The 17,841-nt window shown below is 36.8% G+C and overlaps 1 protein-coding gene across 4 annotated transcripts in view; it reads right to left on the reverse strand.

The window, feature by feature from the left end:
* The window catches only part of LOC135471899 (dystrobrevin beta-like), a 108,559-nt gene that overhangs the window by 75,254 nt on the left and 15,464 nt on the right, over positions 1–17,841 (reverse strand). For 3 of the 4 annotated variants that reach the window (XM_064751318.1, XM_064751321.1, XM_064751317.1), the window contains exon 1: positions 15,399–15,490. The exons of the other annotated variant lie outside the window; for it this stretch is intronic. In XM_064751318.1, the coding sequence (XP_064607388.1) occupies positions 15,399–15,480 (82 nt within the window). In that variant the 5' untranslated portion in view covers positions 15,481–15,490. Of the gene's footprint in view, positions 1–15,398; positions 15,491–17,841 lie in introns of those variants that run through there. 4 annotated transcript variants of the gene reach the window in all.

Below are 17,841 nucleotides of genomic sequence, written 5' to 3' on the forward strand. Positions count from 1 at the left end.
ACATTATGTTCTGATCAGGACACCAATGGGTTTTATATACTGCTGTATAGTTCGTAATAATATACATGTACAGACAGTGGGTTTTACATACTGCTGTATTGTTTGTAACAATATATGGACAGTGGGTTTTACATACTGCTGTATTGTTTGTAACAATATATGGACAGTGGGATTTACATGCTGCTGTATTGTTTGTAACAATATATGGACAGTGGGTTTTACATACTGCTGTATTGTTTGTAACAATATATGGACAGTGGGTTTTACATGCTGCTGTATTGTTTGTAATGATATATACACAAAGGAAAATTTAAGGTCTCACTATCAATAGTTGAATTAATTTCATTTCATGCTGTACCAAAGATACATGTATAATTTTCTTAACTGTGCTTGGGGTGTTGCATTGCTTTCAGCACCTTTTATTTTCCCTGGTCATATTACAACTGTCCATCTTGTAGCAAGTGTGTTTCAGTGTTAACACATACATATACATGAACATGTATTTCCTTTCCTCACAGAATGCTGACCTTTCATCTTATGTAAAAAAGTACCAAATCTGTCAATTCCAAAGCTTTCTAGGTCTCGCCCAACATGTGACTGAGCCACATTGTCCCACTTTATACAACAAAGCGACAAGCAGTTCTGCATTATAAAATCACTGTGTTAGTCTGTTTGTCAGTCGGATTTCTTACATCCTATCTTGTAACATTAGTCAGTCATTTAAGACGACCTGAAATGCTACACAGTTAACTTTTTGTGAGATGCTGTAGCTATAGCGAATTTGCACTTGGACATTTGTTTGTTTGTTTCATTGGAGTTTTACACCATTCTAAAGAATATTTCAGATATATAGGGTATATTTGTTTGATTGGAGTTTTACACCATTCTAACGAATATTTCAGGTATACAAGGGAGGTCAGCATAAATTTATTATGGAAAGAAACATGCTCTGTGAAACTAATTTGCACCTGACAAATTACAAATGACAAAAGGTGTTCTATCAGAAGGTGAATACTAAGACATTTCATTAATGATTTATGATTACTCATATAATTAATCATTTATTTTCCACAAAAATAGCAGTGTTATTAAAATGTTAGGTTTCACAGAAACACAAGTACCCACATCTCTTTCAAAAAGTTTTTCCCTAACAAGAGGGCAAATACATGTACATGCAGGAGCAGAGTCAGGAAGAATTACTTTTGAAATCTTGAAATTCTTATCTAGGCATACATGTATACCCCATAAACAATTAATACAACAATAATGCTCTATTCTTAGTGCTGGAAGGGCTCCAAGAAATAAAGTTTCGTTAGGTTTTCCCCACAATATCAAACTTTTTTTAAATGTTGGTTATAAATTTTGTCACTTTTGTCCATATCATTTTGTACAGATCTACACACAGAACAAGCTGGGTATTCAGTTAAATCTTTGTATGATTAGATCTTTGGGATTGAATTACCAGGGAGTTTACCGCATAACAGTAAATGGTGTAAGTTAAGGATAAGCAGATGGTACACAAGCCCGGGTGGCCAACACCTACAGACTGGAGTAGCTGGGCACAATGTATATGTCTGTCAACTCATTACAGCTCTAAATGTTAGCCATACCACACCATTTCCTCCATTCCACCCTACTTCAACCAGACCATAAACCAGTCTCAGTCTTTCATATACTAGCACAGCCTAATTTATCACCTTCCATTGATTAGAATATAATATACATTTAAGTACCTGCTCAGTGAATAGTGCAGGTGAGAAATTCATGCTTTGGAGTGAGATGTTGTCAGGTAGTCTGACAGTCAATTGTCAGCCCTATCAAACTCACGATGAGAAGCGGGATTTTGCAATAAATGCACTGGATCCAACAATATCCATACACCCATTGTACATGTAACCTGAGTTACTACAGCATGTACATTTATTTGATGGGGCACGAGGGAAGGTCTGCCAGCAACCTGCGGATGGTTGTGGTTTTCACCAGGCCTGCCCGGTGTCCTCCCGCCATCGTATAAGTGAAATATTCTTGAGTACAGCGTAAAACACCAATAAAATAAATAAATAAATTATTTGATGGGTGGATTAGTGTTTTGACGCAAGCTGCGAAAGACTGCAGTGGTACAGCTGTTATGCTGTTCTAAATGTACATTGTGTGGCAAAAAGAAACAATCTGGAACACACAGGTACAAGTATAACGTTTTGAATAATATTTGTTCAAAAGTTATAGAGGCTATAAAAGAGACCAGTGGGATGTATAGGGGTGTAATAATGAGATTTTTAATAAATGATACAGCAGTTTTTCATTCCCAAGAGATCAGAAAAACAACATATCAACATGTGAAATGGCAAAGTTACTACAGTTCAAAATAATTATTATTCTTGTTCATGATTTGATATTCTGCACTTGCACCTGTACATTACTGCCTGTCAAAAAAGTGAAAAAAACATCTATCACATTGTTTCTACGTGAATATACATGTAAATGTCACAGAAACACTTTATATAAAATTAGAACTAATAACTTAAGTCACAATGTACATGGCACAACACTGCCTTGTAACACGCTGTTGTGTTTTGGGTCATTGGCTCATAATCCATCCTGGTATTTGGATAGATCGGTGTGACATTTCAGCTCTGATGTGTAAACATGATAATTTGCTACATGTATGTGTATAAACCATCAGTGTAACATTAATCATTCAATTCTGTAAACCGCCAATGGCAACCACTACACATTTTATGGGGATGGTGTACAGTTTGAAAGAAAGCTGTATCATTGTGTGAGACCGTTTTTTTTCTACAGTGTTTGGTTTATGTTAAGTCATACCAAAAGTCCATTACCCAGAAGTATACAACTTCCCTACAGCTAGTCTCCACTGCACCTTACACATGTTATGACATCTGCAGAAGCTCGAGCCACCTGGTGGAGAAACATGCCAACCTCTTGGGTGGAAATTGTGAATTGAACCATGGGAAATCTAATGTAAACAGCTCCTACAAAAACTGGCCACACAATGAAACCGGAATTCCATATTTAAAAATTACCATTTCACTAATCATTGTTGCTATGCAGTTGACTACTAAAACAGTTACTATCACTGACATTGTTGTCCTTTACAAAACTCTAATTTCTCGTAATTTCAACACAACAGTGTTTGGAACATTTTTTCTCACCATGCATCAGCCATTTCTTAAATGTCTGCTGAGCAAAAGAGAGAAAAAAAATACATGGCTGCGCAGATACGTCACATAATGTGTTAGAGATTGACGAAGTGTAAGGTGTAGTGGAGACTAGCTATAGGGAAGTTGCGTACTTCTAGATAATGGACTTCTGGTGTTACTTAAGATTATTCCAGTACATGATTAATTACATGTGCATGTTGTTTAATAATACCATGCAGTGAGTCTACTGTTGTGTCCAATTAGATACTGGCAAAAGTCCATAGAGAGAGACATATTTTGTCATTTTCATTGACACTTAAAGGAGACAATTTAAATATCAATCAAATACCATTGAAAAGAGCATGCATTTCCTGGCAGGTGCATGACATAAAAAAAATTCTAATATGTACCTAAAGTTGATAAATTATAAATAAAGTCAGTGTCAAAATTTGCTGTGGGCAACTACATTTTGCTTAAGAATTAGTCCTGCAGTCTTCTGTGTTAGGAGGAGAATTGCCATCGGAAATCGTCAAAGTGCAGTTCGTACATTTCCGGTGGAAATTTTCTTCCCAAAAGGCAGCGAGCAGTACAAGTTGTTTTCCGCTTGACGATCTGGAAACCGGAATGTTGGACATCTGTTCCGAGTTTTAACAACTCTCATTGGCTGAGAGGCAACACACCCCCAGCATAAATTACACAGTGTTCAAGATGAAAGACGCGCTGGACTCAGCGATTTATGCCAGCTTTGCCGTTTGCAGGCTATACGTGTATGGCAAGGAAAAGTGGCAAAATTATGCAGTAGGCACCACCAGATAGAAAAAAATGTGCTCTTTTCAGCCTATAGTGTCATGTTTTTAAGTTTTCTTCTCCTTTAACATTTTACTGAAACATCAAAAGCGCAACCACACCATCAAACATTATAGGTGAAACCACACCATCAAACATTATAGGTGAAACCACACCATCAAACATTATAGGTGAAAACCACACCATCAAACATTATAGATGACACCACACCATCAAAGATTATAGATGACACCACACCGTCAAACATTATAGATGACACCACACCATCAAACATTACAGATGACACCACACCGTCAAACATTATAGGTGAAACCACACCGTCAAACATTATAGGTGAAACCACACCGTCAAACATTATAGATGAAACCACACCATCAAACATTATAGATGACACCACATCATCAAGCATTATAGATGACACCATGCCATCAAGCATTATAGGTGAAACCACACCATCAAAGGTGAAACCACACCAAACACTATAGGTGAAACCACACCATCAAACATTATAGGTGAAACCACACCATCAAAGGTGAAACCACACCAAACACTATAGGTGAAACCACACCATCAAACATTATAGGTGAAACCACACCACACAACGTGTTTGACATTGTGGAACAAAAGACTCATAGCGTTGATGTCCTAATTCACTGCAGCACCACCTGCTGGAAAAGAAACATCTGTTGCTACCTCAATGTCTGATTCATGATTCAACGATATGATAAAGGACAAAACAGACCAAAATAAGAAATTAGTCTACAATTTGTTATGGCCATATGTTCCATACTTTTACACGTGTGTTTCAATTCAGAAAAATAAAACATTTTGAAAAACAACCCAGGAAAATGTCTTAGTTTAAAATGATCATTAGTTTTGTTAAAAATAGACCAAATTCCCCAAAGCCTTCAACTCCATCTGTTACACATCTTCATGGTGAGGCCATGTATCAAGTTCCAATTCAACATGACACATTGTTTAGAAAAAAGTTGGGGAAACCCACTGGTGACTGATGGACTGACAATCGAGGCATAAACCTAGAGTTCATTCCCATACAGGCAGGGCACTAAAAAGAATATTTGTTTTGATCCATTATATTGGTAACTGAATGGGAATGAAATTGTTAATTCCACACCGAAGACAGACATATGTGTAGCTTTTTTATGTGTACCAGTTTTTTCTACTCGCAACTGAACTTCTCCAAACAATACCAGATTGTTATTCCGTGATTTTTACGTGTCTGTCTAAATGAAGCAGAAGAAGAAAATCTCATGACCAGCCATATTTCATATCCAGGTTTTTTATTTGTTTTCTTTTTGCACATGGGAATTAGCATTAATGATTTTACCAGAAATAATCCTTTACCAGAAGAATATCAATTCAGAATGCATGATTCTTAAAACCCAATCCATAAAAAAATCATCAACAAATTTAATTACTTGCTTGACAGTTCTCTCAAAACTACTAAATAATAAAGCGAATGCTAAACATGAATCACTCCTAAATTATGGCAGCATACAAGCACACAAAACCTAATCAGAATAATCACTATAACAAAACATGGTATTAGGTACAATAGCATCAATACACCTCCATTTTTATCAACTGCTGGGAAAAAACATATGCATGCATGCACCAGTGACTTACATCTTGTACGTGTATATAGGTCAAAGAACATTTATTTTTTATGAGCCATTAAAGTGCTCTTTAAATAGCTTTCTCAGCAGGCCCCAAATGGGAAAGCCATGTCCTGAATTGATATTTTCACTGTATTTTAGCACCTCATCAGCATTTTTATAGTTATGTATCTATAGCACAGCTCCCTTTGTTGTATCCAGGCATGATAAAAGGTTGTTCATCAAATCTACCAAATTGCCATGTGGCCCAAACTAGATGATGATATATCCATTTGCTTTGCACTAAACAGGACTGTTCACACTACATGTATGTTTTTTGTGAATCTTAATCTTTTTGGGAATTTTAAACATAAAATGCAATCTTTTGTTGCATTATTTATTCAGATCATGCAAGGCACAGCGAATATCAATGAATTTTTCAGACCCTGAACTTCAAATTGGCCATATGGGTTATAGTGCAGGTAATATGTAGATGGTCACAGACAAGTCGGTATTCTCATTTCGACGCTACACAGAAAACTACTTGTCAATATTAAATATGAATACATTAATTCATAGATCAAGCTGAAGTGTTAATGCTGGAAATGTGTTAGATTGTACTGACCTATCACATGCACACATAGATTACATGATAGATAGAATTAGAACAAGCAAAATGTTTCACGCAATAAAACTTAGATGAACTAGATTTATTACTATCTTTCTATCTGACTGATTTATTAACTTATTATATAACTTATACCTTGACAGTGATAGATATGAATGGATGGATCCTGACAGAACCCTCTGAATTCCACACACCTCACTGAGCACATAAATCTCAAAACACCTCCCAGACAGCTTCTACAAAAAAAAACAAAAAAAAAACACCAAGGGTTCGATCTGAACACACCAACCTTATGTTCTTTACTACAACACTTAAGACCATCCACCAACCAGACTTAGTAGCCTTGTCTTTCAGACTATACTACCTCAGTCCTCCACATTTTCCTGATATATTAAATATAGATTCTTGAAAAGCCTGCAAATAATTGATATTCTGTCCAAAACTTTCTCACCCCAGCACTCCCAAAGCTTGCATGGTCCAAATTACAAATTGCCATTTAATGATATTAATACTGCACGGGGGTGGGGTTTGTATGTCAGCAGTTGCAGGGGATCAGCCCAGTGTACATGAGACTCTCCTACCACCGTGTCAGAATCCATCTTCAGTATGTTAGTCACACACAGATCTATGCGTTCTGACTCTAACACTAATGACTTTATGACTTCATATTCCTGTATTCCCAAGTCGGCACAAGATATATTGCCTGTAGAGTAGACTGGGCAGATCAATGGACCAGTGGAATCTACTCGGCTATTTTCTGCTCTCTGATGAAGAGCCTGTTTTCAGGTGGATGAACACCTCTCTGTCTGACATGGAATTTCATGGTTTCTGGTCTCACAGCAAACACGTATTCCTTCCATTACTCTAACTTTGGACATGCACGTCTTCCTGACAACACTGCTGTTGTTGGGAGGCAAATATGCCTATAATGCGATATACATGCGAGTGGTGTATGTTGCACCACTTTGTTAAAACAAAAAAGGACACAGTCAGCAATTGACACAGCACATATTTTTTTAGGCAAACATTCCATACACATGTATGTTTGCTGGTTATGACACGATTGATCATCCAAGACAGCTATGGCCAAACACTTAAAAGTTTTTAATGACTAACCATTTTGCCACAATCAAAAAAAAAAACCCCAAAAACAAGAATCCTCCACCAACCTACCCTATTTTCTCTGATAGGTTAGGATTACACCCAATAAAGAATTTTTTATGGATAGCCTTGAGTGTAACATTTATTTATTTATTTGATTGGTGTTTTACGCCGTACTCAAGAATATTTCAGTGTAACATGTACATGTATGTATGTGTACATGTAGTCAGATGATCACCAATCTTCAAAGCCTCAAGACACAACATCTGAAGTTTCTCTTCACTAAAATGTAAAGATGCGTGCAACAAGATGAAACTTAGCGTCCAAAAAATTCAGGGGGCACAGTTTTGTGATTGTGTTACTACAAATCAGGTTGTGTAAATTAATGCTTGTTATAATCAAATGTTCATCTATGTCTCTGATTTTCTCATCTCTCATAACAGCCAGAGAGGTGTATTGCACATTCATGGCTATACCATAGATTCGCTAAGAGGATCAACTTAACGGTTTCACATCCAGTAGGAAGACACCTACATCCACACAATATTGTTTACACCATTTCCCTGTGCTAGCAGCTGATCCTCAAACATACATGTAGCCAGGACATTCAATTCCCAAACCAAAAATTTTCTCCATTCTCCCATTGTATTATATCAATAATAACGAGATGACCATCACTCAGTCAAAATTCATCCATTCTGGCCTCTGCAAATTTATTAATTTACAAGAACATGAAATACTGTAGCAGCATTTTTATGTAGGCAGTGGAATTTTGCTCCCTGGTTCTTCCAATGCACAAACCGTACAACCTTAATCATACATATGATACATGCATATATGTGAAATACATGTATTATGCCATACAATCTCACAGAAGACAGTTTATTGTACCGATCAGATCAACAGAAAATAATTAAATCTTCTCTACTGGACAGCATACCAATAGTCAATGTTTTATGATCTGTAGGAAATAATTAACCTAGAATGGTTGCCATTCCTGTCCTATTTCTAAAATTCAACTGTGATAATTTAAACTCAGACAACTCCTGTAGAGAGAAGTTTAATGATAAAAACATCTATTCTTTTTCCAGACATAAACATACATGTATCATATGCAGTTTTGGCTTTCTATTTTCATTTTCAAGACACAAATTTTTACATGTATATTTTAAAATATGCTTTTGTTTACATGTCGATTCATACTTTAAGTCAGACACCTATAATCTAAAGATCCACTGTAATCACATAAAGCAATATTTCACTGAAACAATGTTTGCATATTTTACTTTTTACTTTCATAGTAATTGCCAAGTTTACGACTGAGGGAGACCAGGTAGAGCCAGGTTATTTCTAAAAAAAAAAAAAAAACCCTTTCTCTTGCCAACCAAGGTGGTGAACAGGAAGGATTAGGCATATGTCAAGCAACTATGCAAGCTACACAAAGATATATTCATTAGAATTTATATATGTATTTACTTGATTTGTGCTTTTTGCCATACTCAAAAAATATATTTCACTTATACGACAGCAGCCAGCATTATGGTCGGAGCAAACTGGTCAGAGCATAGGGGCAACCCACGACCATCTGCGTTTGCCTGGCAGACCTTCCCTCATATTCCTGAAGAGGAAACCAGCATGAGCTGGATGCGTATATAATTACAGGTCCTATTATGAAATAATGCACTCAGTATCACTGAATAACCTTTATGGTGCACCGTGGCAGTGATCTATGGCTTGCAGCTAGTTATAGACTTTGAAGATACATGCAAATACCATCCCTTAAAATAAAAATGAGCACAGTGCATTGTGCAAGTCCATTAACTGAGCATGTCTACAGGACTAATACAGCATGGTGTGTTAAAATAGACTGCACAAAGGGGTCATGTGCGCTGATGTTTGCAGTCAATCAGCTAATGATGACTTTTGTTTGCCTACATGACACTGACATCTGATCTCTCTTACCTCTATAACCACCACAGATCAATACAGAACTGTCTTGTCTCTGCAGTTTCTGGACATGCTGAATCACATAATATATATGATCCAGCTGACCAGTTTCAAACTGCACAAATTAAACTCAGTGCACACTTAGCGATTTTGGACATACATGTGTATCATCGGGGTGGATTTCCTTCAAAGGTCTGCAGTTAAATTGGATATAAGGACATAGAGATTTTCTGGGCATTATTTAACATACCTGGTTCCATTTACACGACTTCATCCAACTGTAATAACTACGCCTGTACAAATAATTTTGAGCTTGTATGCATGGTTCCAGATGGTACATATATTTCTAGGTTTATGAGATTTTTGCTCTTGAGATTTACCACACAGTCACTCCCTTCAACCTATACACAGATGCATGTCTAAATCTGTTGTAATTTATACAGTCATAAAGTCATAAATTCACAAAAACTGCTTAATAGCTTGAATACAGAGACTCTAAAATAGCTTATTTAATAGAATGGACTGAATGCACTCAAGTGCAAAGATGATTTGTTCCCAACATCTTTATATACAAACTGGAAAGGATATCAGCACAAGAGCCTACCACGGATTCCACAGTACATGTTAGAACTCCAAGTATGCATGTCTTAAACATAAAACATCAAAATAAGACACTTCTATCGTTGGCAAAAAACTATCTTCACCAAAGAGGATTACACAGTCAAAGTATCACATCATTTATGATAGCCTACATGTTATAAAAAATATTAATATTTTTCACGCCAAGTTAACTTTCTATGAAAGCTTTCTACTATGTTTTGCTCTATTCACAGCTTGCTGCTGTTTCACTACAGTGTCTAATTATTATCATGAAAGGTTCCTGACACTCTTCACACTTACAGCAATATGCCTTCTCAACCAAAGCTAAGCCTAAAGGTTTCTTATAAAAGCCACGACACTTGTACTTCATGTTTATAGCATTTTTTTTTTTGCCTTATGTATCTGTATACATTAGTATTTGTGATGGGAGAAGCTTCCCAATCCTTTATACATACAGTAAATGATCTTTACGAACTTTGAGCATACAAAGCTTAACTTTGGATGCGCACACCCGAGCTTAAATCCAGACTGACGGAGCAAATCATTCAATCTTTAGCGTGATGTAGCATGGTAAAACTGAAAAGTGCACGAACAGATTTTTCAATAATTATGAAATGTAGCAACAACAAGTTAAAGCGACTGCTATGTGGCCAAAAGCTCTATTGTATGCACACTTCTAAAATGCATCCCAAGATGAAGACCGAGAAGATACCAGTAGAAACTTTAGCACCATTTCCAACAACAACAACACTGTCCTTCCACATAGATGCTCATTGCAGCTTAAAAGAATCAGCTGAAGTTATCAGTGCACTGGTGTAACTGGAGCATAGCAGATGGATAATTCAAACCCTTTACGACTCAGCTTTAATAACACTTAATACACAGTAATCACCTGTCAGCATGTAGCAGCCTTCTTGTGGTCACCCTAACAAGATTAGTTCATACTCGTTAATCAAGGTCTCTCATCGGCGCACGTTATCATCTCTCGTTAACAGGTAAGCCTTAATTTCATACATGTAGGCTCACTTACTGTGCATAGTGAACAGTGTGCGTCTCGAGAGAGCCATTGACAGCCGAGATTGTTGTTAATTAAATCTGACGGTAATCAGAGAATATATAGAGCACGGCCGAATATTCACAGTCCTTATTCCTATATTAATGTCCAGTATTAACATGACTAGGACCACCAATCTTATTACTGGCTTCATGGCATACGAGTTTCGGTCAAGGGCTCAATAATTTACTATACACAGCCAATATCGTTCACCCACCATTATATACAGATAGACAGCTGCTCAGTTTTCTGCAGCAATTAACTCAGCCAGGAAGAAAACACACAAGAAAAGGTAAATCAAAGACTTCTGTTCCATCACCATCAAATTAGGTAGAGTTAAACACAGAATGGTAAAAACTCAGCCTATCAACAACAGGTGCTTTTTTTCCGGAATATTGCACAGAGCTAGCTCAGAAGCATCATCACAATGGATCGAATAAGAAAACCAAAAGAACTGAAAATTGTCATGTAATGGAACAAAATGAGTACATTTAATTTGCTTTCTTTTTATTTTTATCTTTTTTTCTCTGCTGTCTACAACATACTTAGGCTGAAATTCTTCTTCTTGTTCACTGCCTTAAACCTTATACACTGGCTATAAACTTCCTTATTTTCCATCTAAAGTTGTATAGTCTCCAGCCTACTGTGTTTTTTAGTCGTAGTGGCAATAAGCTGTCCATAGCATTTGCAGGGCATTTTATATGGTCTTACATGAAGTTCAAATGTCAATTAATTGCCCAGCTTCCACTTGAGATGATAAAACATACATGTGCCCGACTAAAACATGATACATTTTCCTGATAGCCACATGTCGATACCTGTACTACCACAAATTACATATCAGAAGCAAATTAAAGTCTTGCTGATCCAAGGTTATTTTAAATCAATGGTACAGATATGTTTATGTTCATATACTCCAAATAAACTGAGAAAATGCGCTGTTTACATTTTAAGATTGTGCTTTCATGACAAGCAATAATAAATTTCAATTTTCTTCAAATCTTTGCATTGTGACAAACCAAACTATCATTGTCAAACAAACATTACACCTAATTATAAGTACCTGCAAGTAAATTTCATACTCACAAAAGTACATATTTATATTCAAAACAGAGTTATATGAGAGTCCCAACACCTCACTTTCGTGGGCATCCTAGAATTTTTAGAAATTTTTGAAGACAAACTTTTGGGCGGCAGAAACGATCTGGCCTCAAAAACTTGCGACAGTGGCGGAATGCACAAATTACCTGTCCCAGGTCGGAATTAAGCTCACACGCTAAAAGGGCTGAAACTGACCATGTTAAACTTCTCGGACACTACCTAGCTTTGTTCTAATGACCAATTTTGCTTGGATCTGACTGATTCCTCCACCTTACTAGATTTTTGTGAAGTGTGACTGCTTTCCTTTCAGAAAAGGTATACACATGTGCATACAGCCCCACCAATGACATTCCCTTAATACATGACATAAATAAGTAAATATGAACCTGTGAAATCTATCAAAGGTCGGAGTCACATTGCCTCAACATGGCAGTTATTCAGAATTTAAAAGCTGGTCAGTATTTAATTAAAAATCTAAGTCAAACATGGATAGTGCCATATCTTCTTGTCTCTCTAACAATACCACGCCTCACTTCGTACTCGCAAGCTAAAAATGACATATAAAATGATTATACAACATTCTTCAAAAAAAAAAAAAAAAAAATTCCTAATTACGACAAACACCTTAGCTCATAAGCAATGATGACAATGAACTGTCCTGAAATGAAAACGAACAGGAAAACGCAGCTAAAATATGCATGTGTGTAGAATGATATAATCTATTTGCACCTGCTTGCACATTAGTGTTGTTGTATATAAACATGGTTACAATTTCCAACGCAGCATGCAACAAACAGAAAAAAAAAACCCACAACATGCTGAAATCGTATTGAGTCTACTCACTTCTTAGTCCAAACATAAATGTCAACCAAAGCCCACAACATGTGAGCAACATTATGCAAGTATCCTTTTTGTTTTGTCAACATTGGTTTTGCTTGTATTGGTATTATCTGAGTAACCCAGACTCCAATTTCCCATTCTTTTTCAATTTCAGACACAATTTATGGTAGTGAAATCATCCAATCTTGTTTACTGAGACTAACATAATGCCCATTTTTTTTATAGGCCTATGATATGATTCCATTTGCCAGATGGCGTCCTTCACAAGCACCTCTCTATAACCATATATACATGTACATTAACTCCCAACCCATTTTCAAAACATTTTCAACAATCGGATTACTGGATGTCATTAAGAAAATGGTTTTAGGGTTTACTGAACAGTATTAATTACATGTATCAATACTTGGATCTTGAAACTCGGAGATAAATTTCTAGGACAAGAATATACATGTATGTTACATCCAAAAAATGTAGTCTTACAATTAATAATACAGTTATTATTCTGTAATAATATTGAGGATTAAATCACAACATCAGGCAGGTCCACTGTGCTGAAAAATCACATAATTTAATTTTGAACAACCAAATTTAACTTCCACTGAGCCCAAATTTACCACTAGTACTACCCACACAAAAAAATCTATCAAAGAAGTCAAATTCATAATGTTATTACTGATATGTGAAAAGATTGGGGAATATGCCTTAAACCATTTTGAGTGAATACCACATTCAATCTTATTAAGACGTCTTTTATGCCATTTCATTTTGACCAATTTTGAAAACAAGATACTAATGGCCAGGGTTTTCCAAATGTATATTTTCTCCAACTGGTATTTATACACAAAATAACAATTCTAAATATAGGCCCAATTTCAATAATGAGGATTATAATTTTGTTTTTCTTTTTGACATCTGACGTTGAATAATTTGAAAGCAATTCCTGTCATATTTCATTATGACAACACTTATGTAACAACATTTTATCAGGTTTCTCTCTAAACTTACATGGTGACAAAACATTTATTTTTAACCTTTGTAAATCAAGGTATTGTCACTCAAGTATACATGTACATTTGTAATTTATAGGGTGGAGTGACTGGGTCAATTTTATGTATAGAAGACAATATGACAGAGGTATCAGTAGCAGCTGTGCCTGAAGTCAAATCCCAGCATTAGACAGCATGTAACATGTGACTGGTGGAACTCAAGACATCTGTAATTCATAAATCAATACTCCAAGGAGCTAGCACCCTGTTGAAAGTTACAGACCTGTCCTACAGGCCCTGAGCTGGCTCACAAACACATAAACCTTGTATCAAAACATGGTGAAAATAAAACATACCCTTTCAGGCCAAACAATGACACTGTCAAAACAGGAAATATCTAACAGGCTGACGTGCATATCTATGCACATACACACACCCAACTTTACATTACATAGTAGCTCTCAGTTCAATCCTTATTTGTTTTCTTGACTAAAATATATGCAATGAAAGACTACTGTTAATCCAGGTTGACGTGTGAACAATGTGCCATTTCTAGTTGAAATGACCTAAAATTTTGCACAGTTGCACATTTTGCCTAATTCTGAGAGCCCTTTTGATCATACATAAGAATTTTGAAGTTTGTTCAGAAGGTCGGATGAAATCCTACAGGGAAAATGTAAGATTCAGCATCAAAAGTGACATTTTATGATATTTTCTATGTACCTTCAAAAATGTATTTTTGGGGGCAAAATTTTAGGTCCTTTCACCATATAAGACAGAAGAACTGATTTACTTGATTGGTGTTTAACGCCATGCCCAAATCTATTTTTCTTATAAGCATAAGCATTATGCCCGGGGGAAACCAACGACATTCCACAGGTTGCTGTGAGACCTTGCCCACGTATGCCAGAGACAGAAGGACTGAATAGGTTCTCATAAATATTAAAAGTATCTGTCTTAGTATTTTGTCAGTATGCATGGTCTTTGCTGCTTTCTGTCATACTTTTTGGCTGCCACAGTTATTTGCATCTATTTATAAACACTAACAATAAATTTTTCATTATCTGATTGGTGCTCTCCGCTGCACTGGCAAATATTTCACTTATACGACAGCAGCCAGCATTATGGTGGGTGGAAACTGGGCAGAGCACAGGGGCAAGCCTTATAATAAACATACTAAACATTTTCGCATCTGAAAATCAAATCATGAACTCTAAATGAATATACAGAAGTAATGTAACTTTTTATCAAAGAACAGATTTATTTGAATTTAATGATAAAAAAAGAAAGATTAGTTATCATCAATTACTGTTATTGGCAGCACATGCTCTTGCATTATTACATATGTGTGTACATATACAAGATGTATCCCTCCTGTGCATGTATGATAAAGAGCATGAATTGATGCATAAGAAATGTAGTTGTACATGACGGCCCTAGCATACGTACACACTTCAAAGAGATAGGAACCTCTAAATTCATAATGACACAGTGCTGCTTTGCAGAAATTACCGATATCTATAATGTGCATGTGTTACTTTCTACCATGCCTACCTTTAGACTGCAACTCCCTGTTGATGTTCTCAATGACAGAAGCGAAGCTGTTAGACTGTCTGTAATCCATGCACTGCGACATGTTGACAGTGATCCCCAGGCAGCACACCAGAAGTAAGTATTATACTACAGCCTTAACCACCTGGCTGAGCAGGTATAGAGTATAGGTATATACACAGATAGACAGAGAAGCTATCAGCTGTTCACAGTATCCTCCCAGCCTGCTGAGGACATGTGGTCCTGGGTTAGCTGATGTCACAACAGTCTGGCCACTATAAACCCAATAATGATGGGCACTCTTCCATGTTTAAACCAATCCAATAAATCTTAGCCACGCCAATGTGTTTTCAATTATGCCAGCCACATGGTATTGATGCAATACAGATCCGACACAGGCAGTGGTAAACAGGAGGGACTGTTGGTTCATTAGAGAGCTGTCCCTGGTCTGAGGAACACAGTGTGTAGTCGTTCGGAACACGCACAGGCAAGTCTGGCGTTTAGAGTGAAGCACCCCCTTAATATCACATGTAATCATGGATCACTGGTACTCCAGAGCGTCACAGACAGCAGCAGTGAGCTTTACCCATTATCATATCTCCGCATCTCTCCATTTAACAGGGCAGCATAAGAGATGTAAGAGACCAGAGGCAGCTCCTATCATTATTCCCCTTACTTATGCCCGATCCCCTACTTAACCTTACTGCCTTATCCGGGCAACCTGACTACGTCCTGCTGAGTGCAACAGACGACAACGACACCGTCACGGTGGTTTGTAACCCAATGTATGACCATGTAGTAGTAGTAGAGATACAACACAACCCACACACCACGACTTCGACTTGGGACACATTCACGGACGTCGTCACAATCAATCTATGTTAATGTATTGGTTTTTCGTGCTTCTCTCCCTTTCGGATTGGAACTCTTCCCTGGTTTTAAGCTGGGATGATGCCTAGTAATCAGTAATCTTGATTAAAAGTAGAATCGGCAGATACTCCCACACACAAACCAATTAACTAAAGTCTAGATATACCCAGACCGACAGACAGGCACAAATTAACCCTGTTCTATGCTCTACTTACAATTCAGGTACAATGTTCCACAGAATTACTGGACACTGCACAATACCACACATGTAAATTTTTTTTTTCATGTGCGTCTCTTCAATTTAAATTCCAATAAAGCTTCTTACATCTTTGTCACTTATCACAAATGTTAATGAAACATCAACTCTGATATTCTATGAGAACAACGGATTAGCAGAAATATCCATCTAAACTGTAAAATTTATGACCTACCTGTATTAAAGTCCTTTTCAAATTTCATTTTATGATGATGAGTATTATCAACCCTTTTTCACTAAACAATGGTCAATGTGATTTTGCATATACTATAATTCATACATCATGTCTACAGTTAAACTACACAAATGTCTACTACAATGCATATCTGTGAAAACCGCTACAGTATACACATGAACATGTCTACTGAAATGAGGACCTGGCAAAAGACCCGGCGGCATGACTCTCACACCATTTTTATGATGTCAGACGTTCTTTTCCCAGGATATCGTGATGATGGCACAATAAAGACAGAACGATGTTTCAGTATAAACTAACAACCCATGTTCTGCTACAATCAATCTTGGATGTAACATTGGCTTGAGGTCCTGCTTGACACTAGCGCCATCTCACAAGGTTGAAAATAATATGCCACCTCCTCATTCATATATCCACCAAAACATCAAAATAAAACGCATAGATACAGATGATGTATATCGCTATAATATCAAAATATATTTATTTGTTTATTTATTTGATTCTCGTTTAATGCCGCACTCAAAACTATTTGACTAATAAAATGGCGCCATTATGGTGGGAGGAAACCGGGCAGAGCCGGGAGGACACCATTCACAGGTTACTGGCAGACCTTCCCACGAATGGCCACAGAGGAAGTCAGCATGAGCTGGACTTGAACTTACAGCGACCATATTAGTGGGATGGTCCTGGAGTGCCAACCTATCAGAATATAAAACATACATGTATATGTACACCAATCTACTGCAACACATGCACATGTCTATAACAGTCACAATATGTCTGCGATATTGCCCATGTGTTTGAAGCCACATAAGTTCAATCATTTAACAATTCAATGTCATACAAACGTGTAATATAGACATGTCTACTACAATGACAGGAGTCGGCATTATTACATGTACATCTGGTAGCCTCTTTGGCTCAGATGGTTTAAGTACTGCCTTGCTGCAACAATCTGACCCTTGATAAGTGATGTCACATGCTAGAAGCCAGCTTTCACTGTCTCCACTAAGGCTTTAAGTGAATTTATTTATTTGATTGATGTTTTACACCATACTCAAGAATATTTCACTTACGTACTCAAGAGGAAACCGGGCAGAGCCCAGCGGAAGAGGAAGACAGCA

Source organism: Liolophura sinensis, chromosome 7 (assembly GCF_032854445.1).
Source record: "Liolophura sinensis isolate JHLJ2023 chromosome 7, CUHK_Ljap_v2, whole genome shotgun sequence".
NCBI classification, from domain to species: Eukaryota; Metazoa; Mollusca; class Polyplacophora; order Chitonida; family Chitonidae; genus Liolophura; species Liolophura sinensis.